The sequence below is a fragment of the Pisolithus orientalis genome (assembly GCF_024613125.1).
Source record: "Pisolithus orientalis strain OTSU chromosome Unknown F5J12scaffold_26, whole genome shotgun sequence".
In the NCBI taxonomy this organism is placed as follows: Eukaryota; Fungi; Basidiomycota; class Agaricomycetes; order Boletales; family Pisolithaceae; genus Pisolithus; species Pisolithus orientalis.
In genome coordinates this window covers 278,713-301,281 of record NW_026260807.1, presented here as the reverse complement: position 1 = coordinate 301,281, position 22,569 = coordinate 278,713, and the positions used below count along the sequence as shown (strand labels likewise).

The 22,569-nt window shown below is 43.9% G+C and overlaps 5 protein-coding genes across 5 annotated transcripts; 3 read left to right on the top strand and 2 right to left on the bottom strand.

Annotated features, from left to right (window-relative positions):
• Positions 1-1,491: 1,491 nt before the first annotated feature.
• Positions 1,492-2,907, top strand: F5J12DRAFT_784491 (uncharacterized protein; the record flags this gene model as incomplete). The annotated part of the gene is made up of 9 exons (XM_051743035.1): positions 1,492-1,612; positions 1,649-1,703; positions 1,834-1,858; positions 2,179-2,268; positions 2,338-2,353; positions 2,410-2,518; positions 2,548-2,566; positions 2,682-2,801; positions 2,839-2,907. 9 exons carry the CDS (start codon positions 1,492-1,494, stop codon positions 2,905-2,907), a joined length of 624 nt encoding a protein of 207 aa, XP_051597839.1.
• A 121-nt stretch (positions 2,908-3,028) lies between these two features.
• On the top strand, positions 3,029-4,636 carry F5J12DRAFT_784490 (uncharacterized protein; the record flags this gene model as incomplete). Its single annotated transcript, XM_051743034.1, has 9 exons — positions 3,029-3,337; positions 3,443-3,457; positions 3,587-3,679; positions 3,726-3,830; positions 4,152-4,191; positions 4,267-4,276; positions 4,369-4,420; positions 4,470-4,488; positions 4,608-4,636. 9 exons carry the CDS (start codon positions 3,029-3,031, stop codon positions 4,634-4,636), a joined length of 672 nt encoding a protein of 223 aa, XP_051597838.1.
• A 404-nt stretch (positions 4,637-5,040) lies between these two features.
• F5J12DRAFT_784489 (uncharacterized protein) lies at positions 5,041-6,866 on the top strand (the record flags this gene model as incomplete). Its single annotated transcript, XM_051743033.1, has 8 exons — positions 5,041-5,542; positions 5,676-5,726; positions 5,748-5,839; positions 5,874-5,965; positions 5,996-6,144; positions 6,201-6,268; positions 6,473-6,647; positions 6,802-6,866. The coding sequence occupies 8 exons, from the start codon at positions 5,041-5,043 to the stop codon at positions 6,864-6,866; spliced, it is 1,194 nt and encodes a 397-aa protein (XP_051597837.1).
• A 1,610-nt stretch (positions 6,867-8,476) lies between these two features.
• On the bottom strand, positions 8,477-9,255 carry F5J12DRAFT_784488 (uncharacterized protein; the record flags this gene model as incomplete). Its single annotated transcript, XM_051743032.1, has 2 exons — positions 8,477-8,727; positions 8,817-9,255. The coding sequence occupies 2 exons, from the start codon at positions 9,253-9,255 to the stop codon at positions 8,477-8,479; spliced, it is 690 nt and encodes a 229-aa protein (XP_051597836.1).
• Positions 9,256-12,869: 3,614 nt separating this feature from the next.
• On the bottom strand, positions 12,870-13,932 carry F5J12DRAFT_724187 (uncharacterized protein; the record flags this gene model as incomplete). The annotated part of the gene is given in 5 exon segments (XM_051741513.1): positions 12,870-12,966; positions 13,023-13,246; positions 13,316-13,363; positions 13,378-13,568; positions 13,632-13,932. Coding segments are annotated over 5 exon segments (861 nt in total), but the record flags the coding sequence as incomplete, so codon positions are not given.
• Between the last annotated feature and the right edge of the window lie 8,637 nt (positions 13,933-22,569).

The window sequence follows — 22,569 nt, the reverse complement described above, 5'->3', positions numbered from 1 at the left end:
AACATTGCCTGGAGATTCCCCAGCATGCCTTGGAGAATCCCCAGAGTGGGTGGGAGAATCTCCAGCTTTGCCTGGAAATTCCCCAGGGAGGGTTGGAGAGTCCCCAGCATTTCCTGGAGAATCCCCAGAGTGAGTTGGAGAGTCCCTAGCATTGCCTGGAGAATCCCCAGAGTGAGTTGGAGAATCCCCAGCATTGCCTGCAGAATCCCCAGGGTGGGTTGGACAATCCCCAGAGTGAGTTGGAGAATTCCCAGAATGGGTGGGAGATTCTCCAGCATTTCCTGGTGATTCCCCAAGGTGGTTTGGAGAATCCCCAGCATTGCCTGGAGAATCCCCAGAGTGAGTTGGAGAATCCACAGCATGGCCTGCAGAATCCCCAGCATTCCTTGGACAATCCCCAGAGTGGGGGGGAGATTCCCCAGGATGCCCAGGAAACAGGTCCATTTAGGCTGGGGAATTTAGGCTGGAGAATCCCCCAGCATGCACTGGGAACAGGTCCATTCAGGCTGGAGAAACCCCCAGCATGCACTGGGAACAGGTCCATTTAGGCTGGAGAATCCCCCAGGATGCCTAGGAAATAGGTCTATTAATCCACTGGGGAAAGCCCCATTTGGACCCCAGGCACTCTGTTATAGATATAATAATCCTGGGGAAAGTCCATGTCTGACCCCTTGCTCTGGTGAATCTCCAGGGCCTGGTGACTCTCCAGCAGTTGCTGGGAATACCCAGGTGGTCTACCACTACACTATCTTTAGTGGTGGACTGCAAGTGAAGATGGTTAATAGGTTGTGAAGTACAAGGAGCTGATGAGTGGCTTACCTGTTGGGGGTGGAAAGAGAGAAAAGGTGTTCATGAGAAAAGTTGTCATTGATATACTGAATGCAACTCATGGTCATGTGGTAGCCACAGCAAAATTCCACATCACACAATGCATGCACTACCACATGACCATGAGTTGTGTTCAGTATATCAGTGGTGAGCTTTCTCATGAACACCTTTTTCCTTCTTTCCACAGGTAAGTGGCCAATGTTGACTGCTACTATGGACTAACTGTGCCCACAGCAATTAACATCAAGTACATAGATAGATATAGTAGCTAATCTGTAATGGCTTGTAGAGAATTGGTTATGAGCAGTGTAGAATTTTGAATATGCTCTGAATACAAGAAAGACTGAAAGATCATACATTTGGGCTACTGTTATTTTATTGCAACAGGTCTGTAAGAGTTGTTGTCTGCATTGTTGCTCACCAAAGATGTCTGTGCAGGTCCCTGTAACCCAGCACACAACTCCATGATGTCGCATACCTGTCACCACACAGGTAGGTTGTGTACTAACTCTGCCTACATTTTTAATTTAATTAATTATGCATGTCTAGGTCATCCTACCTGTTTAGCAGCCATTGTGGTGACGATTTTTATTGTTCATGATGGGATTAGGCATACATGCAAGAAACATCCACATACAAGGTGCCAGACCAGGAGTACCTCACATGAAAGTTGGCATTTGGTCCATGTTGTCCTCCAGCTTCATGGCATTTTGTGCCCTGCTCTTCTTTGCCTACCTGGTAGACTTGGCTTCCTTCATTCCATCTCCAATGCTAGGTTTTTGCAGTGTGTTAGTTGGCTTGTTCTGTGTATACATTGTAGTACTTGTGTGGGGTGCAGCCCTTGGCATTGATCTCCCAATAGGGGAAGTAGAAAAGTAACAATGTCTCCTATTTTACATGTGTAGACCATATGTAAACATCATGTATACAAGCATTGGGTGGTGATGGCAATAATTGGTGTGCATTGTTTTCATTATGAATGTTTGATTCTCATTTCATATTTAGGTTTGGCTTGATTATCTTGGTCAAGGTGTGATGCTGGTGATGACTATTGTCTTGTGCATTTTCTGCGATGCTCTGCACTGACAATAACAATCTTACCATACAACATCACCTGTTGTAGCCAATTTTTACCACACAGATGGTGGAACCTACTCATCATGCAAAGCATTCCCACAACTGTCTCCATCCCTACATGTGTTCTGGTTCATTGTTAACATCCTTTACCCCATCTGCATCTTTGTGCTCCTCCTGGCTGGTCCAATGTGACACAATGATCTGGGATGCTTCTGGTAACTCTGGTGTGCAATGAAATTGGAATGCCTGATTTTTGATGAACATATGCAGCAGTTAGTGGGAGCAATGGTACTTCTACACAAGGAACACAGTACTTCAGTGCTAGCTCTGGCAGTGCACTCTTTCCCTCCCTTGACACTGGTAGTAAGTACTGTTACTATGCTCAATCCACTTCGCATCAACCCAGCATTGTTCCAAGATACTGATATCCAGTCTTCTAGCTCTGGCAGTGAGTACCTATTACTTTGCTCAATCTACTTTGCCTCAACTGAATGTTGTTCCAAGATACCCAGTCATCTTTGGTCAATCTCGAAGCCTGCATCATCAGTACAGTGCAGTGCCACTTAGCAGACTTCCAGGGACCAATGGATGAGAAATTCTGCAATGATATTGAGTGTGTAGCTGCAGATGCTATTGGTTTAGCTTTTGGAATCATGCAGAGGTGCATGAGAAGGGTAGGGAATCCTTGGTCTCAATTATGTCTCTGCTTAGTGCTTCCTTGACAGCTTTCCCAAGTTGCTTCCCCACATAATGACAACTCCTGTGATTCAACCCAGGTCTGTTTCTCCACCTTCCTATGTTGTGTTCTGTCTAAGATAATGTACCAGCAGCAGGGGCAAACAGAATCAGTAGGATCAAAGAAATTGTTCATTCCTGGTGCATGGTCCCAATTGGATGTCTGTCATTAGACTAAGGTACAATTGATTATATTAGGGACAAACCAATAAGAAAAACACAGAGAAGCATGGCATTTGCAACCAGGCAACTAACTCCAAACAATGAGAATGCTGTCATGATTAATTGATCAGAAACAATAATGTGGGTAACAATAACCTGCCCACCCTCATAAATGCCCTAATAAATTCCTCAATTCCTCCCAGTGACTGAATCAAACTGAATCCCCATGCCTCTTGTCAGGTCGCAATGCGCAAGGTCTCAATCTGTTCCTCCCCTTGTCCCCCACCCAGTGGAGGTTTTGCCCCTGTTATCCTCACAGGCTGAGATAGTGTATCAGCAGGTCTGGCATGTCATTGTGGTAGTGGAGCAAGAAATGAGGCCCATGAGCCATCAGACCTCTTTGGAGAATAGGAAGGAGCTGTGTAGGGCACAGTCACCCCAGTCCAGTCAGATGCCTGCTAAGGATACATCCAAATTGCCTCAGTCACAGTTGCCCAATCAGGATACACCCACATTGCCTTGGTCACCAAAGACAGTCAGTTTCACCAGTGTTGATGTTGGGGAACCACAATCTTCGCCTTCACCCTTAGACTCCTCACTCACCAGCCTCAAGTCTATTGAGCTTACCACTAAAATTTAGAAACCACCCAGCAAGGTAGGCTGTCCAGGAAGGGGTGGATACAGCCTTGAGGAGCACTTGTGATGGAGTGATGATGAGATGCATAAAGTCAAGGTATGTACATCTTAGACAATGTGCTTCATTAACTAAGGTAAGACTTGGTAGCAAGTTGTCCACACAGCAGTGAAGAAGTATCTCAATACAACAAAAAGCAGGAGCTACCAGGATTTCAAAGCTGTTCAGAAAGTCACTGGCATTGTAGGTTGTTTATTGTGTCCAGAGCGAATTTACTCACCCATTTTAGGCCAGGCAATGGTTCCCACAGCTTGAGGACTACAAGCACTGTTGGCCCATTCTCAATATGATCCACCTTCATCTCAAGTACCTTTCATCAAGGCACTGGCAAAAGGTGAGAAGAGACACCTCACCCAAGTGAACTGTTGGACTCAAACTGTAGGTGGGTGCTCAATGTGCTGGATACAGCCAGTCTGAAGTACCTTATACCTTTGTGCCTAGAATCCATCATACACATACATCCTGCTCCAACTTATAGCTATCACTCACATATCCACTTGTATGCCCTATTTGTTTAGATGATTTCTGCACACCATCTTTCATGTCATCTTGTATGAATGTCATGAGATCTTTATTGTGTTGCACTCATGAACGAAGCCTAAACCTAATGCACACTGAGTCTGCACATTCTAACCTACAATACTGAGATTGACAGTGTGTGCATTGTGCAATTTTGCTGTGGCTACCATGTGATTGTGAGTTGCATTCATTTTGTATCTATGAATTTGTTTCTACATTGTTCTCCATAATGCTGCCTTTGCTGCCATTAGACAGACAGTTGTAAGGTACTAAGTGCAACTCATGATCATGTCCATGTGTCAGGTTTGGCACTTTGCTTAAGTGGCTACCACATGATCATGAGTTGTGTTCAGTATATCAGTGGCAAACTTTCTCATGAACACTTTTTCCCTCTTTTCACCACAGGTAAGTGGCCAATGCACAGTGCTACCTATGTACTAACTACATCCCACAGTTGTGTCATATCCTTTGCAGTAAGTCACTGGCATGATGTTCAATTCACAATCACTCATCGCAGTTCAAGCGTTCCACCCAATAAATGTGCATGGTAGGGTATTTTGAGTGGCATCTGACTTGATTGCCACTGCAACAGCAATTGATGACTTGAAGTACAATGTCTGAGTGCCATTGAGCATTTAACCCAATAAACATTCACTTGTATATACATAGACACTGTCAACCATAATAATTAAGGTAGCTTGTAGTAACTTATCAAAGTGGGCATTACAGAATTTCAATAATACCAGTGTAGACCAAGATATAATGAAATTGTGCATGCTTGAGTAAAGATAAGCACAATGTACACTGCATACTTGATTATCAATCTGATTACATACCCCTAGATCATTCTTATTGTCCACATCAAAAGATACCATTTTTTGTCCTCTTGTCCAGGACAGTAGCAGTTCTGGTTGCCAAGCTTAGTGCCCATCCCCTCAAATAGCAGAAATTGTCACCTTATATTGCTTCATTAGTACTTCCCCCTCCACTCTATTTACCACTCACTACTTACCTCCAACTCTACAATGACCTGGCTATCAATGGAACCAAAGGTCGAAATCACTGCTGCTCTCCTCAATGACAAGGCATCTGCCTTTCTTGAGAGGTTTGTGTGTGAAGAATTCACTGACACCACCCTCCTATTCAACATTGAAATCAAGCTTGCCATTGCTGGCATTGCCTTCAAATTGGAGGAATGGTTAGACCTGATCAAGATCATCATATTGAATCTGGGGGGCATGGGGATAAATGCCATCAAGGCTGCACAGGAGCTCAAACAAGCTAAGGTAGCCCCAGTAGTTCCCTTGTTGGAGGATGCTGCCACATGGCAGTTGGTTTTGTGTTGGGCAACTGATGATAGCCTTTCCTTTGGCATATTCTTGACAGAGATGGAGAAGTTCAGCAACAGGTACCAGTTTGATGAGTGGAATTCCATCTTTGACCAAGTATTCGAAGCCTCTTGGGAGGGTACTGCTGTTGAGGTTGTTAGGGCAGCCATGGCTGAGTGTGGCATTGTCAAGCCCTCTAGTAAGTAGATCTTTAAATTCTTGCAATTTACTGACATCCACCAGGTGTATGTGACCCCCCCCTGCTCAAGCTTCTTCCCATAAGTAAACTTCTCAAAGCAATTTTGTAAACCAATTCATTCTGTATCTCACAGGCAATGTCTCCCATGTCATCCTCTCCCCCCAAGCTCCTTCATTGCAAACTTGTAAGCCAATGTTCACCTTAGGTTTTGGATCCCTTGCTAACCACTCAATCAGGCAAAAGCTCATGCAGATCCCACCACTCTCTATGCCCAGCAAAGTGTCCAAGAATGAGCATGTCTGCTTCTCAATATCTGGATATTTCTGTGCAGGAGGATGAAGAGGATGAAGAGGAAGACAAGGAAGACAAACTAGACAACAAAGTGGACTGCCATCCAAGGGTGACCAAGATAGCTCCATTGGGGTGCGTGAATCTAACTCAACAGCTCAAAAGCCTTTTCCACTGCTATGGTGGCGAGGGGAGTGAAGAAAGGTCGAGGGCAAAGGTGCATCAGCAGGGCCCAGTTCATAATGTCAAAGATCATATGGAGGTGAATACAAATTTGACTCAGCCAAGAGTATTCAAGGTCGTGCTGCCCTCTGGTACATCATGTCTCCTCTTCACTCCTTCGCTTGGGAACTTACCTGGTCTCCATTAGCTCGTTCTGCAGGATTTGTCCTCCAGCCCTTCAAGCTGGAGGGCCTGGAACGCAAGACCTTCCATTTGGTCCCTTGCCACATATATGTGGAAGCTCCCAGTGCACATGATGTCTGACTCAAGCTCCCCCCTTCACATGCCAATCTTATCCCACAGATCATGCCAGTACCAATGGAAGAAATGGAGTCCTTTGCACAGCCCTGTGACATACCTGTTCGCTCTTGGGTTTGCTTGTTAACAGGCAGCCTCAAAAACAAAATCACCTATGTACAGCATGTTGAAGGCAACTTGGTGTACATTCTCATTGTTCCTTGGAATTTGCCCTACATCTCTGGTGGTGAGAACTCTGCAGTCCACTGGGAGCTTTTTGACATGGACCTGGCCTACAAACATGGCCTGGAGGTGACCCTTACCCTGAGTCTGGAGGGGCATACTGTCACCCAGCACTGTAAGCACCATCATCGAACATCGCACTATTCTGGCATGCAACTTGTCTCCCACCAACCCAACAAGTACTGGTCAGCACTGCCTAATACTGAAGGGCACACTCAAAGGTGAAATTCACTGCATCAGTAAATGTCAAACAAAAAAAACCCTGAAAGGGGTGGTATTAGAGAATGGGACTCAGCTCCCATTATATGATGTTTGCCTGGTCATCACTGCATGACTCGTTGATGCTGCAAGATAGGCCATTCAACCTAATCATGATCGATTTACTGACATTCCTTCAGTGCTTTCATATAGTCACATCATATAGACAGATGTAGGATCTGTATATAGACATCGCCTTTGTGAGCTGTGTTGATATGCCTCCAGACATGAAAATGACCAAATGAGGTGTATCCCTTAGAATGGTCAATTTACCTACAACTATAACAACGAAGGGGGCACACTCCCCATCATTATATTACATGCTGCCTGGGTTGCATGCTTCCTTCCAGTACCATTACTAGAGATTAGTCAATCATACCATCGCCTAGATATGCTTAATTGCATTGGAAATACAAAAAGAATGCCTAATACAGAGATCACTGGGCAGCCACCAGCCAATCATTGGCCCACTCTCTGCCCAATGTCTTCTGAGCATCTCGGAACTGATATTTAGTTATTTACTTTGGTAACACCTTTTGATGATGCAGATAATCTTATGTTTTGATAATCTCAGAATGGATTGTGTAATATTGAATTATGCATCCCTATGAAGCAATTTCCAAGTTTCAACTTTTGTTACCAGCTTTTTAGGATGATATTATTGTCAATACCCTTGTGACATTCTTGCAATATATAGTGTCCAATTGTCTTTGGATACACATCTCAACATTTCTCACAATATAGACTTTGGATAAATTTTATATGTTTGCTTGAAATCAAGATTTACAAGAGTCTCATAATTTGATTCATAAGAAAATATGCTATTTTCACTTTGGAATACTCTTTAGAGCATGTGATAACATTGAAACTGCCACATGTGATCAGTCAGCCACATGAGCATGCCCCATTAGCTAGGAGTCAAATCAAATATGACCTGCATCATGTCTGTCTGACAGCACTTTCATTGGAACCAGAACTGAACTTCATAACTCAGGCTGCTTATACATATTACCTTGCTTGCGAGGTTCCTACCAGGGTCATAATTGTGTGGGAACCAACTCACCACAGAAATTCTTTCCATTTCCAGACTGCTGTGTGAACATTGATGGTCCAAGACCCTTGGACCAAGGGTCCAGCAATTATGAGCCTGGTAGAAACCTTGCAAGCAAGGTAACTTGAAATAAGCACTGAATTCCTTGCTTATTTACAAATCAAGCATGAAGTTGGTGTTAAGTGATTACATAATAATATATTGCTACTATGTAGTAAAAAGCGAGCCCATGCACCTGGTTAGGCCATATGAGATGGTCAGTGGAGGCTGACAATCAGCCATCAGTGATGGGCCAGCAGAGGTTGAGCCCATGTATGGCTTGTGCACATGTGTTACATGAGAGCCATGAACCTATTGTCACCTTGTAGTATGGGAGAGCCCAACTGATGAGTGTCACCATGTAGTACAGCTGAGCCTGAGAGGAAATGTTGTCATGAGGAATGGTGCAGCTGTGGTTTGAATTGTCATTGTCAGTTACAAGCAGGCTGGGGAGTAAGTGTCATCATGGACTATGGGAGAGCCCAATAAATGCATGTCACCATAGCATACAGCTGAGCCCAAAACTAGGAGTCATTATGGAGAATGGCTGGGCAGAGGTTAGAATTGTCATCATGGGGTACAAGCCAGCTGTGGGATTAGGGTGTAGCCACTGCAATATGAGTAGTCCCAGGTAAGCCCAGAGTTGGGTGTCCCTGGAAGGTATGGATGGGCTCAGCCCCTGAGTTCACCCCTGGCAACACTGTCATGCAAGCCAGCCCAACACCAATGCCATGCAGGCCATCCTGGGATGAATGCCATGTGAGCCAGGCCAACACCAATGCAATATGAACAGGCCCAATACCAATGCCATGCAGGCCAGCACAACACCAATGCCATGCTGGCTGTCCTGGCATCGATTCCATGTGGGCAGACCCAATACCAATGCCATTCAAGGCATCCCAGCACCAATGCAATGTGAGCCAGGCCAACACCAACCCAGGACTAATACCATGGAAGCCATCCCAACCAGCACTGATTTAATGTGAACCAGCACAATGCTAATGCCATGGAAGCCATGCTGGCACCAATGCCACATGCTCTGGCACATTGCCACTGCCATGGGGCCATCATGGAAGCTGTCCTGGCACTGATGTACTGTGAGCCAGCACCAGCACCAGGTCCATGTGTTCCAGCACATCCCCAATGCCATGGGGCCATCACACAGGCCATCCCAGTACCATTGGAATGTGTTCCAGCACAACACCAATGCCATGTGTTCTGGCACATCCCCAATACCATGAGGCCTATTGTGCTGGCCATTCTGGCACCATTGTAATGTGTACCAGCACTGGACCAATGCCATGGAGGCCAGCCTGGCACCAGTTCCATGTATTCCAGCATATCCCCAATGCCACAGGTCCATCATGCAGGCCATCCTGGCACCTGTGTAATGAGTGCCAGCACATCCCCAATGCCATGAGGCTATCATGCAGGCCATTCCAGCACCATTGTAATGTGTTTTGGCACAACACCAATGCCATGGAAGCTGTCCTGGCACCTATGCCATTGTAATGTGTTCTGGCACAACACCAATGCCATGGAAGCCACCCTGGAACTGGTTCCATGTATTCTGGCATATCCCCAATGCCATGAGTCCATCATGCAAGCCATCCCAGCACCATTGTAATGTGTTCTGGCACAACACCAATGCTGTGGAAGCCATCCAGGCACCTATGCCATATGTTCTTGCACATCCCCAATGCCATGAGGCCATCAGTCAAGCTGTCCCAGCACCAATGCCATGAATGCCATCCCAGTGCCAATGCTATGGAGGCCCACCCAGAAATTATACCATGCCATGCCTGACCTGCCTGACCTCCTGGGAGCAGGTCCACAGTGTATGTACATACCAGTACCAGTACCATGCCAGAGATGCATGTATTACCACAATGGTGGCTCTGGTAATGCCCAGAAGACTAGCCAACTACCCAGTACATTTAAACTGTGAATTCAATGCCTTACAGCCTCCAGCAAGCCAGAACAATACCATGAAAGTCACCATCATGCTATACAGCAAAAACAATTGAGTTATGCTTGCCAGTCATCATTCAATCATCTAGGTGAACCATGACTCCATTGGCCCTTAGTGCTTGTAACACCACAGCCTTGGTACAGACATCACCATACCAGATTGGTTTTCCAGTACCTGAATCATACAGTAACAATTACCAGCAGCAGTAGCTGCTTCTTCCTGGAGATCACATTTTGACAATATAGAATATATTGCTGCATCTAACAAAGTACAAGTACAAAGACAAAAAAAAACACAAATGGATTGTGAAATGACAAGTACATTGATGTTAGTTGACCTCCATCCTACCTTCCTGTCCAGGCACTGATCCAACTGCTGGTGGTGGTGGAGTAACAGAGATTGCCAGACCTCCAGCAGGTCCATGCACAGGTTCAACATTCAAAGGAGGTACTTCCAAGCTGGCACCTCCTTGAAATGAAGCCAGGGGGGGGTTCAGTGGACTCCTGTCTTGAGCTGCTTTGGGATGATTGAACCTCTACAACACCAGTTGCAGTGCCAAGTTCCACCATTACTGGCATGTGAGGTACCAGGCCTCAGCTCTATCAAGATGTTGCTCACCATGTCTGTTCCTGCCATGAGTGCCAGATTTGAAGCACTCATAAGGCAGAGATTCCCATCACCATCTCCACTTCCCCTAGAATCTTCATGAAGGTTTATGTCAATGTCATGCTCATGCCCAAAGCTCGTGGATATTGCTATCTTGTTGCAGCTCAAGATGATCTTTCCCTCACTGCAGAAGGTTGTGCTCTTCGACATGCTAATGCAGACAGTCTTGCTAAGTTCTTCTGGGAAGAGGTCTTCTGCTGTTATGGTGTTATTGCACAGGTTGTCACTGATAATGGCAGTGAAGTCAAGGGTGCCTTTGAGAAACTCATGAAGCACTATTCCATTCCACAGATTCGTGTCTCCCCATATAATTCAAAAGCAAATGGGGTTGTAGAGTGTGGACACTTTGTTATCAGAGAAGCTATCATCAAGGCTTGCGAGAGAGATCTTTTGCTCTGGCCATCCAAGGTTCATCATGCTTTCTTTGCAGACAAGGTTACTACTCATCACTCCACTGGATTCAGCCCTTACTTCTTGCTCCATGGTCTTGATCCTGTCCTGCCCTTTGATCTCTTTGAGTCTACATGTCTTGTCGAGGGATTCCAGTCTGGAATGACTTCTCAGGAGCTCCTTGCACTACGCATTCATCAGTTGGAGAGGAGGGAGGAGGACATCAATGCTGCTTTCATCACTCTGCAGAGGTCTCATTTGTGCTCCAAGGGTCAGTTTGAGAAGAGGTATGCACTATGATTGGTGAAGTCTGCTTATGAGCCAGGAGACTTGGATTGGTTCACAACACTCAGATAGAAAAGGAACTGGATCATAAGTTAAAGCCATGCTACCTTGGTCCCTATGAGGTTGTTCATCACACCAAGGGGGGTTCCTATGTCATTAAAGAACTCGATGGCACCATTTCTGCTCAAGGAATTGCAGCATTTCGACTCATTCCCTATTATTCTTGACACACTCCTTTACTAGAGGTTATGGAAAAAGATGTTGGGGAAGAAGAAGAAGGTAACAGCAATGACAATGATGAAGATGAAGATGAAGATGAAGATGAGGAATACCAAGAACACAATAATGCAAATGACTATGACTCAGATGACTATTCATGATTTCTCCTTTTTCTTTTGGTTTCTTACTCTTGTCCTCTCTCATTCTTTTCTTCATTTTGTTCAGATTTTTCTGTTTTCCCTTGGTTCCCTGCATTGGTCACAATCAGGGACAATTGCATTTCTTCTTGCCAGTGGATGTCACACACCAAAGGTGTTTGGTGAGGTGGACATGGATACAGCTGATGAATGGAGATGAAGACCATAGCCCTCATGTGAAGAAGGACAGCCAGGAATGTTGGCAGTCATCCCTTGCACAAGAACAGGTCATCAGTGCCAGAGAAAAAGAAAGGGAGCAAGTTAAGCACTGGCTAAAATTCTTAAGCACCCATGTACAGCATTCTGGTTTTCAACCATATCTCCGCCATTTCTGCAGATACTGAGACCATTCCCACACTTGCTTGTAGTGCTCAGCCACGTGATCTTACCTTCCAAAATTGGAAAGGGTATGCACACTCCACACGTTTCTACAGCACTCCCTCCAAAAGACACTCATTTTGCTAAATTCATCTGATATGGCTGCCTCTACATCAATCATTTTGCTTGTCCCCTTTGCTAGGGACCATGGCTGCATATATCTACCAGGAGTTCCTACCAGCTTCTGTCCTGAAGCATCCTGGTACATCCCACCCTCATCTGTGGCCTCTCAGCCCATCCAGCTTGGACAGTGTGTTCTTTTTGTCAGTATGACCTCTAGGAGGATGTTCTTTGGTTGCCTCAGGTCTGTCATTCACTTGGAAAGGTCTTATGTAGTCATTTCAGTCTCTCCAGTCCAAGAAGCATATGGTTGTGAACCTTTGCAAGCCTCCCTTTATTCTCCTTATTAAGGGCCACAGATGTTGCAAATCCCAATGGAGGTCGACACCTGCCAGTTGGGTGCTCTTAGATGAATACAGAAATTTTGAATAGTACAAAAAAAAGCAATACATACAGAGTAGTAGCCTCAGGGAATCCACATGGTGGACCGTCAGCAGGTTGGATGTCAGCAGTTGGACATAACCAGCTATTGAGCCAGTCTGAGGACATAATAAAGTACGATTTGAAAATGCCATCAGCAGTAGGTGACTATGGTATGAAAGTTGCTCACCTTAGTCCCTTTTGATATGTAATCAACCATGTGTTCTGGGGATCAATGTTGATGTGGTACAAATCATGAGTGAATAACTTATATGCAATGACACAAGGTCACAGCATTGTCATGTGAATTGACTCAATGTTAACTTGAATCTGAAACTGACCTTTCAGGAGCTTTTTTCTTGCTTTCTTTCTGGTTATAATATTACAGCTGTTTTATTCTGTTCATGTAATGTTACAGATTCTAGTGTAGACAATGATGACAGTGATGAACCCATCCACAGAATATGCGAGAAAAACTAGCAGAAGAGAGAGCAGAATGCTTCAGTGCTGTAAGTGGTTTGAGATGAGTTAGGGATAGGAGCAATAATGGGGAACTGCAAACTCACTGGGAGAAATACAAATCCTTCATGGGCAGCAGCAGCCAAATGATGAACAGCTGCAGAACCCTGTGGCAACTCTGCTTTATACTGGAAAATAGACAGGAAAGATGTAACCATGCTCAGAACGGAACATGAAATGGCAACCAGACCTCCAATGTGTGTGATACCATCCAGTCCTGGGAATGAGATAAGTGTGACAGGTGCTGAGGATAATGCAGACTGCGCAAGCAGAAAGCAGGGAAGGAAAAGAAGTTAGGAATGAGTATGACTATCATCATAATGATTAACCCTCACCACAAGACAGGTACAAGCACCAATGACAAACAGTGGCACATACTCTGCATGCTTACATTCCCCTTCACATCAAAATGGCTGCTATATCTTGTTTGATCCACGAACAAGAATGGGATGCCAAGGCACAGTATACCAATCAATATCTCAACCACCATGTGTAGCATCAGGTTCTGCCTTAATGTGTGTGCAGTGATGATGTCTTGTGGGAGCAGTTTGTGTGGCCTGAAATTGACCTGATGCCAATGAGCTGATGAAGAACATTAGCCTGTAAGAACATAACACTGGCAAGGGGTATGGTGCAAAAACTCACCAGCATGTAGAAGAATGTGAGCAACCATGTGTGTGTACAAAAGAGTGGATTGCTGACTCAGATCTGTTGAAAAAAAAATCAGACAAGTAGAACTGAATGGAAATGTCCCAGCCTCACCATTGAGTAGTCTCAACAGTTCCTGACACTCCTCCTGACTAAAAGGCAGCTGAATCAGTTGGGGATGGGCAAGCAGCTGATCAGTGTAGGACCAATGTAGTACATCCACAGCCTCCTGCTGGGACCCTTGGGAGAGAACCACATGGGCAGGATGGGTTTTGACATAAGACCAGTACCTGTACTCGTCATCTAGGCCTGCCAATGCACCAGATCAGTGTGAAAAACTAGAGGAGAACGAGTACAACTCACAATTGTCCTCTCCCAAAACTCCCCAAACAGACCGTTCTCTGAGGAGTCATGTGACTACCTTTGGACTCCTCCCTGACAGCTTGCAGTCAGGTACTCTGCAGCATGTGCACTACATGGTCCAGCACCTGGACTGTTTCCTTTTCTGGATATTCTATGTTACCTGTTCATATGTCCTGCTTGACTTTAGCTGGTCTGTGCAACACAGCCAATTGTCAACCTCATTTGTTCATATGATATGGTACAAAGTAGGTTCATTATGTCTGTCTTTCTCGATGATATACCCTTGGTACACATGGCCTGCTTGGTCGACAAATACTTCCACACTCCTAGCCTGATCTTCTATGGAAGATGTCTTGACTCCCCCATCTAAAACAGAGGGATGGCCAGAAAACACAAGCAGGGGTCTCACTATCTCGTTCCTGGGCATGCACTGCATTAGAGTCGCAAGGACAGACAATATGATGGGGATGGCCAAAGAAGGTGTGAATATGAGAACAGTATGATACTTTGGTGTGAAGATATCAAAAAGATGAGCATTCCCAGATCCTCCTGTCTGCAGGACCTGTAAGAGTCCTGGCGCATTGGGTGCATGATCACCAGCTCGCAAAATCCCCTCTTGGATGCTCCCATATGCATTGTGTATGACTGCAACTCTGGGGGTCGATGCAAGGAAACAAGGGAAGCATATGCATTTGTACAACCAAATGTATCAACAGGTAATAGAAGGATTGTAGAAACATGGGGATGAGATGTGTACAGCACAAACAAGGCATTTGTGTATATTTTTCCTTCATTTTAAAAAGACATAACAGAAGGAGAACAAGACCACAGCAAATGATTTGGATTCAAAGACATTGAGTCATAACTGCAAGAACATGCCCATCCTGTGCATGAGTAATAGCAAGGGAAGGGTCAGCAGATGGCAAGATTTAGATAGGCAATAGCAGGGTAAGGGTCAGCAGAGGGTGAGGAGCTCAGATGGTGAAAATGTGCACTTCCTATGCCTGAGTAGTAGTGGGGGGAGAATCAGCAGATGGTGAAAAGCTCAGATGGTGAGAACATGGATGGCCTGTGCATGAGTGTATAGCAGGGGAAGGGTCAGCAGATGGCAAGACTGTTGAAATTCTGACTGTCTAGACACATCTAGACTTACATGTTGTGATACACATGTAGTGTCACATGACATGCTGAGTGATACAGCTCCACAATGATGTCACTATGACATCATTTACTATGTCATATTCCATGACATTCTCCACTATTCCTTACTATACATAGTAGTACTTTCCTTTTACACTACTGGTTTGTGCATATGTCTACATGTATATAAACTCAGGGATATCTGCTGTACTCCCCATTGTTCTACCTACAGAACAGTCTACTTTTATTGAGCCCCAGCTCTACTCACCATAACCCTTTCAAACCCACCACTTAACTCAAGAATAAGGCAAGTGTTCTGTCTTAGCTCTTCATACTTCCCATCCTCCATGCAATAGGTTATGAGCCCTGCCTTCTAGGTGTGTGCTATTTACTTGATTTGCATAGAATAGATCACTGCTGACAGGCAAATCACTATGGATCAAGTAGGCCTAGATGTGCTAGGTTGGGCAGTAGTTACCTTCATTTTGTTGCTTCTTGCAGGCTGTTACCAGTCTATTTTTCTTGTATATTATGGAGCTTTTGGTGTAGGTGACTTGCATTGGCTGTTTATCAGCTCGAGTGCCTTCTGGATGACGTTTCTAGGACTTTCCACATGGTGGTGACTCCAGCAGCAAGTTATTGCTCCTGCCATTGCAGTCCATGCCATATTCACCACACAATGTATGCTTCCTGCTCCACTGCCTCATTACTTACATTTACATCTTCCCAATGTCAACTGAGAGGCTGACTTAGATCCCATACCTCCCTATATGGAGGAAGGTGCAGTTGACACCCCACCTCCTCATCATGCTCCGACCCCTGGTCATGAGGAAATCGACAAGATGAACAAGCTGCTTATCAAGCACATTCTCATGGTCAACCCTGACCTTGCTGAGTTTGAATTGCTTTAATCTCATTCATCTCTCTTTACTGTCATTATGGGAACTAATCACTATAAACAAATGTCTCTTGTTGTCACTAAATGTATCAAAACTCAAATTGCTGAGCACCAGGATGGAATGTATGAGGGCAAGAAATGGAGGAAGTATGTGGTGAAGGAATTTATAGAATTTATGGAGATGCTATATGTTGCTATATGTTAGAGACTGTGTGTCCTGGAGGGAAGCCATACCCTCTTCTGTCACATTCTTCAAGAGGCCACACCCAGCTGTGTACTTGGTCCCTATCTCTGTTGTTGAAGCCACCTGGCAGTTAATGCCTTTTTTCCCCAGCTTTGACTCTCCCTTCTTCTGTCCTGGCATCCATGTCACATACCATGGCTATTTCACCGACTTTGTTCCTAAACTTACCCATTCCTCATCACCTCATGCCATTGCTAACTTCAATGGCTGTGATCTACCTTCAGTGACTTATGAAGATCCTTTGCTCTTTACCATTCCTGCATCAAAAATCACCCATAACACCTTGGTCTATGTCACCTATAATGCCCATCCATACTACAATGGATCCTTCTGTGGGCTCATCCCACCTCTTCGGGTTTGGAATGAGCATCTTGAGTGCTCTTTCTGAGGAGTTTGGGCTGATGGGACCACCGACATGAGAGCCATGCCAAGATGGTTCCATCAAAGATGAGCAGGAGGTGACTTGTTTGATGATGGTTTACTCACCTTTACCAGGCAACTTAAAGCTGAAGGAGATATGGGAAGTCAGATCAGATATGCAACCACTAATTGCCATCTTGGATGGATTGACAGAGCTGGTCACCAACAATTTGCTTACTGGTCCTCATTGGAGGATGTTCTTGCAGATCTCAAATTTGCCATTCAGAATAGTCCTTTTGACTATTTCATGGAATCTTGATGCACACAACCACCTGCCAATGCTCTTGAAAGAACTCACCAGTCTTGTGCCATTAGGGCACAGCTATCCTCTCCCTGGTACAATGGATGTACTGCACACATCTGGAGGCTGGTACCATGAGGAAACTGATAGTTGTATCTTGGACAAATCATACAATGTCTTTGAAGTTTAAGTTAAATCTCAATGTCCTGGCTTCTGCCTTTACAAAAGTTTTCCTATACCTTACAGTTGTGCAAATCCATGTCTTGGATTTACAGATGATCATCTGAAGCACAAAGTCAAATGGTCATTCTTTGGGTGCCACTATTTTGGTCCCTTAGACTTTGACCTACTAGAGTGCAACAACTCTCACATTGCTACAAAGCAATTTGCTGAGAGGGGTATTCCTATCATAAAAGAGTGGAGAAACCCTCATCCTCATATACCCAAACCTTGTCATACTCAATGCAAGTCTCAATCTGCTAGAGCTACTGCTTGCAGACCTAAATGCCAAGCTAATCATTTATTAAATCCTCCCCATTCAACTCTACACCCAGTGAAATTGTTTTTACATGATCACTTACTCCTGAACCTCTACTAGATATCCAATGGCCTTGGAAAACAAATTCCAAAACTTAATGGCCTTAACTATGCATCCTGGTCAGTTCTCATGAAGGCATATTTCCAAACACTAGGCATTATGAATATTGTTGATGGTTCTAAACCAAAACCTGCCAACATTGCACAGCAAGAGCCATGGATCACATCTGATACATGTGCTCAGGGAATCATCACACTCTATTGTGATCTGATGATCATAATGTCAATTGACAAAAAGGATACTTCTAAAGAGAAGTGGGACAAGCTTAAATCTAAATATGGCAATCCTTCCACCATGACAACTTTCATGGAATTTCAAAGGCTGATCTGTATTCAGATCAAACCTAAAGATGATATTATGCTCAAGATCTTGGAAATTATGATGATCATGGCTGCCATTCAAGGCCAGGGCATAGATCTCAACAATAAAATGAAAGCCCTCATACTTGTTCACTCTATGTCTCAAGACTGGGACCAAGCCCCAGTCAATATCCTTTCATCCATTGCTTCTGCACAACTTTCTCCAGATACTGTCATTCCCTGGATGAAAGAAATTTGGTCTCATAAATCAGGAAAAACCTTTTTACCACAACAAGATAAAGCATCATCATCAGGAACAACTATAAAGCAGGAGTCTAATTCACTCCTTGCTCACATGAATAAACAACTGCTTTGTAATATATGCTGTGGTTCCTACAATACTCAAGATCACTGTGGAGGAGGCTCTGCTGGTGGATCTGGATCTTTCTGCAGAGGATGCAGAGGTCAAGGTGGTCAAGGAGGTTTTCACCAAGGACATGGCAGCTATTCACCTTACCCTCAACAGCAGCAACAACAGCAAGGTTCTGGTAGCTGTGGTGGCAACCAGAATCACTGGCACAGCAAAGGCAAGGGTAAAGCCTGCACCTCTGCTGTTGAAGTTGAAGGTGCTGAAGCCATCAACATGGCTTCAATTGAAGAACTTCCTGAGGACTATCCTCAGGAATATTATAATGAATATGCTGCTGAAGAACTTGATATCACTGCTATCAAACTTAACTGTGAACCTTCTCCCAAACAGCCTCCTGCACTGCTTGCAGTTGAGACTGTATACTCCAATGACCTCAAAACCTATATTGGCTCCCATATTATTGGAGAGTCTGCTCAATATGATCCAGATCTTACCCAATAGGATATTTCCATGGCAATGGAAAATGTTGGTCATTCTCCCAACTATCCAGTAGACACTTCTACTGGACAACTTGCCTCTTGGTACCTGGATGAAATCCAGGGTCACCAAAGTGATCTAGTTGAGTCAGTCAAGATTCGTCTCAACATCCCATGATCTAATTCTCCTTGTACCTGTTCTATTTGTTGCTGAGCAGCCCAATCTCTACTCCACATGGTCTCACCCCTACAGGAACAATTCAAATGGGAGACTCAGAACTCTGTTCTGAGGGTAGTTCCCCTTCCCATTATTGGGAAGGACTGGACATGTCCTTGTAGTCCCATCAAGACCACAAGTAGAGTGGCAAATTCTGTTTTGGCTTGTGAGAATGTGGTGGACATTAGGAATGTTGAGGGAAATGGCAATTTGATTTCCCAGGCAGACCAGAATTCTGGTCACTCTGCCTCTGATGTTTGAGGACATGATTGTAGCAATTAAAGATCTGTCTGAGTATTAAAGAAAAATTGCCCTATGTCTTTACAGACTTTTCATGAATCTGTTCCTGATGTAAAACCACAAAAACCTTTATGCTTTTCTTTTTTCCATAAATTTCCTGATGTAGAGCATGATCCTAATAAATCTGCCACAGGATATTTCCCAGGTGAATTTGACTGCAATGCCTATGATGCTTTTGACTGCTACCCCTTGGGTGTGCACATGTCCTTCAAGAACCTACCAAAGGGTGAGTTGATATGGATGTTGGATTCTGGAGCCTCACATCATGTGACTCCTTTTAAAACTGACTTCCTTACTTTCTGAGAATTTTCTACTCCTTCCCTTGCATCTACTGCTGGGTTAAGTCAAGTAAAATTACTTGGAGAAGGAACAGTGGTTATTCACCTTGAAACTGGGCATAACCTCACACTCCATAATGTAGTCTATAGCCCTTTGTTCTCAAAGAGGCTCTGTTCATGAAATGCACTCCTGAAAAATGGGTATAGGAGCACTGCAACATTAACTAACAAGGTAATCTGAGCACCAGACAGCTGGATTGTCCTAGAGGCCAAATTAGCCTCTCTGACTTCACCACTTCATTGGTTTGTGGGTGTACCACTTCCACCTACCAACATGTTTGCAGTCCTTTGCCCTCTGGTTAAGGCAATTTTGCCAGAATTACTATGGCATAATTGGCTTGCACATCCTGCAAATTCAATTCTTTGCCATCTTTGCCAATTGGGTCTTCCTGATATACAAATACAGGGGGAGACTACTTCCTGTAAAGGGTGCACACAAGGCAAAATGTCTTCTGAGGCATTTAAACCTTCCTGGAAATGTGCTACTAAACCTCTCAAATTGGTTCATGCCAACCTTCTGGAATTACTGGTTGAATCTTACTTCTGGTCTAAATATATTCATACCCCTTTGGATGATTATTCTTCCTTTGGCTTTTGTCTCTACCTTCACAACAAATCCAACACTTATACTGCTTTTGCCAGTTGGATGGTTTCTGCTCAGCACCAAACTGGCCACCATCTTCTTGTGCTCTGTTCAGATCAAGGGGGAGAATCTATGGGTCATACTTTCAAAGCACTCCTTACTACATGTGGTATTACTCATCAACTTTCAATTGCTGATCAACCACAGCAAAATGGTCATGCTGAGTGATTCAATCGCACCATTTTGGAGAAAGCTGGCACTATACATCATCATTCCTGCATTCCAAAACACTTTTGGAATTTTGCCTTTGATTGTGCACTTCATGTGTATAATTGAACTCCATTAAAAAGGATTCTCTTCAAGACTCCTGTGGAACTATTCTTAGGAAAAGTTCCTGACATTTCATATTTCCACACCTTTGGCTGCAAAGCTTTTGTTTGGGTTCCAAAAGAACAATGCAAAGATAAATTGGAACCTTGTGCTGTCAAGATGGTATTTTTAGGCTACAAGCCTAATACCAAAGGTTACAGATTTCTCCATGGACAAAAAATCATTTTATCTTGTACTGCAAAATTTGTAGAAGACCCCTTTGCTTTTTGCTTGGATTCAAAGACCAAAACCTTTGACCCTGATTCCGAAAATGACCAATCATCTACTTCTGATTCTGAAAGCCAATATTCTTTACCAGATCCTGATCAGATCCAACTGAGGCCTCATCAACCTCATCCACCTCATCCAGTTACTCCACCACCACAAAACCCACAGCAGGGAAGAGCTGCAGACCAGCCTAGAGCTCCTGTACAAAGAAGAGCACCTGCTGCTGCACCACCAGTCAACCCCCCTCATGTTGTTCAGCATCCTTATCAACCATATGCTATTCCTGGTGACTCCCAAAATGTTCAGAGAGCTCAACCTCAACAAGCCAAAGACAGAGAACCTCATCCTAAATGTCATTTTATCCCTGTCTCCTGCCCTGGAAACATTTATGGAGATAGACCTCCAGTCCAAATTGAAAGGGATATCCAACAAAATTGCAATCAAGCCCAACAATGGATTCATAATGTGGAACATAATGTTCAAGAAAGACAAGAAGCTCTTAGGAGATATGAAGAAGAGAGAAGACCACCTTCACCAGTCTTACCTCCTGCCATGCAACCTCCTCAGGTTCCCAGGCAGTGGACTGAACATCCACAACATACTACTCCTCTGTCTCCACTTTCTCCCTTAACTCCACTTCCAGAATCTCCAAAAGGAATGCCAGATCAAGAAGCCAAAATGCATCCTTTTGAATTTGCATTGGCTGCACAAATCAAAGAATCTCTGGAGCATTACAAAGATGTTCTAAAATTAACTCCAGATTTGCAAAAGAAATGGTTTGATGCAATGAAGGACAAATTAAAGTCTATTGGAGAAAGACAAGTTTGGACTTTGGTGGATCCCCCAAAAGATTGGAAACTTGTGAAGTGTCAATGGGTTTTTGCTATTAAAAGCAATGGTTGTTACAAAGCTCGTCTTGTGGCTAAAGGCTTTACACAAGAATTTGGAACCAACTTTGAAGATACTGATACCTTCTCTCCAGTGGCTTGCTTCAAAACAGTGCAGATACTACTTGCATTCACTGCCCAAAAGAATTGGGAAATGGAAACCCTGGATGTCAAAACTGCTTTCCTATATGGAAATCTTGATGAAGAAATTTATATAGAGCAACCAGAAGGTTTTTGAGTTAAGGGTCAAGAACACAAGGTTTATCAACTGCTTCGAGCCCTCTATGGCTTAAAGCAAGTGGCACTTGCATGGAATAAAGCCCTACATGCATCTTTACTATGCATGGGCTATATCAGATCCAAAGTGGATGCTGGCATTTATATTCATTCCTCTAAAGCCAGCATTGTAATATTCCTTGTCTATGTTGATGATGGACTATTCCTTGGTTTGGATAAATGTCTTCTCAAAGCCAAGAAAGAAGAATTTATGAAGAAATGGGAATCCCATGACCTTGGGGAAGTAAAAGAATATCTCAGAATTCAAATTCACTGAGATTGATTGAAGAAGGAACTCAATCTTGATCAAATTCCCTATGTTAAAAAGGTCATTAAATGGTTTAATGTGGAGACTGCTTGAAATGTTTGCACTCCATTACCTTTGGGATATCAACTGGAAAAGCCCCTGCTTCCTATCAAGCAACTTCACAACTCCACTCTCAATATCAATCTGCTATTGGGTTCCTTCTTTATATGACCCTTGGTACTTGTCCAGATATTGCTTTTGCAGTCATTCACATGAGTCAATACATGGTGAATCCTACAGAGGATCATCACAATAAAGTGCTGCATATAGTTTTCTATATTGCATCTACACCTAAACTTGCACTTTACTATTCTGGACTTGAATTGCAGATATTCAGTTTCACAGATTCCAATTGGGTGTCAAATAAAGATACTTGTCATT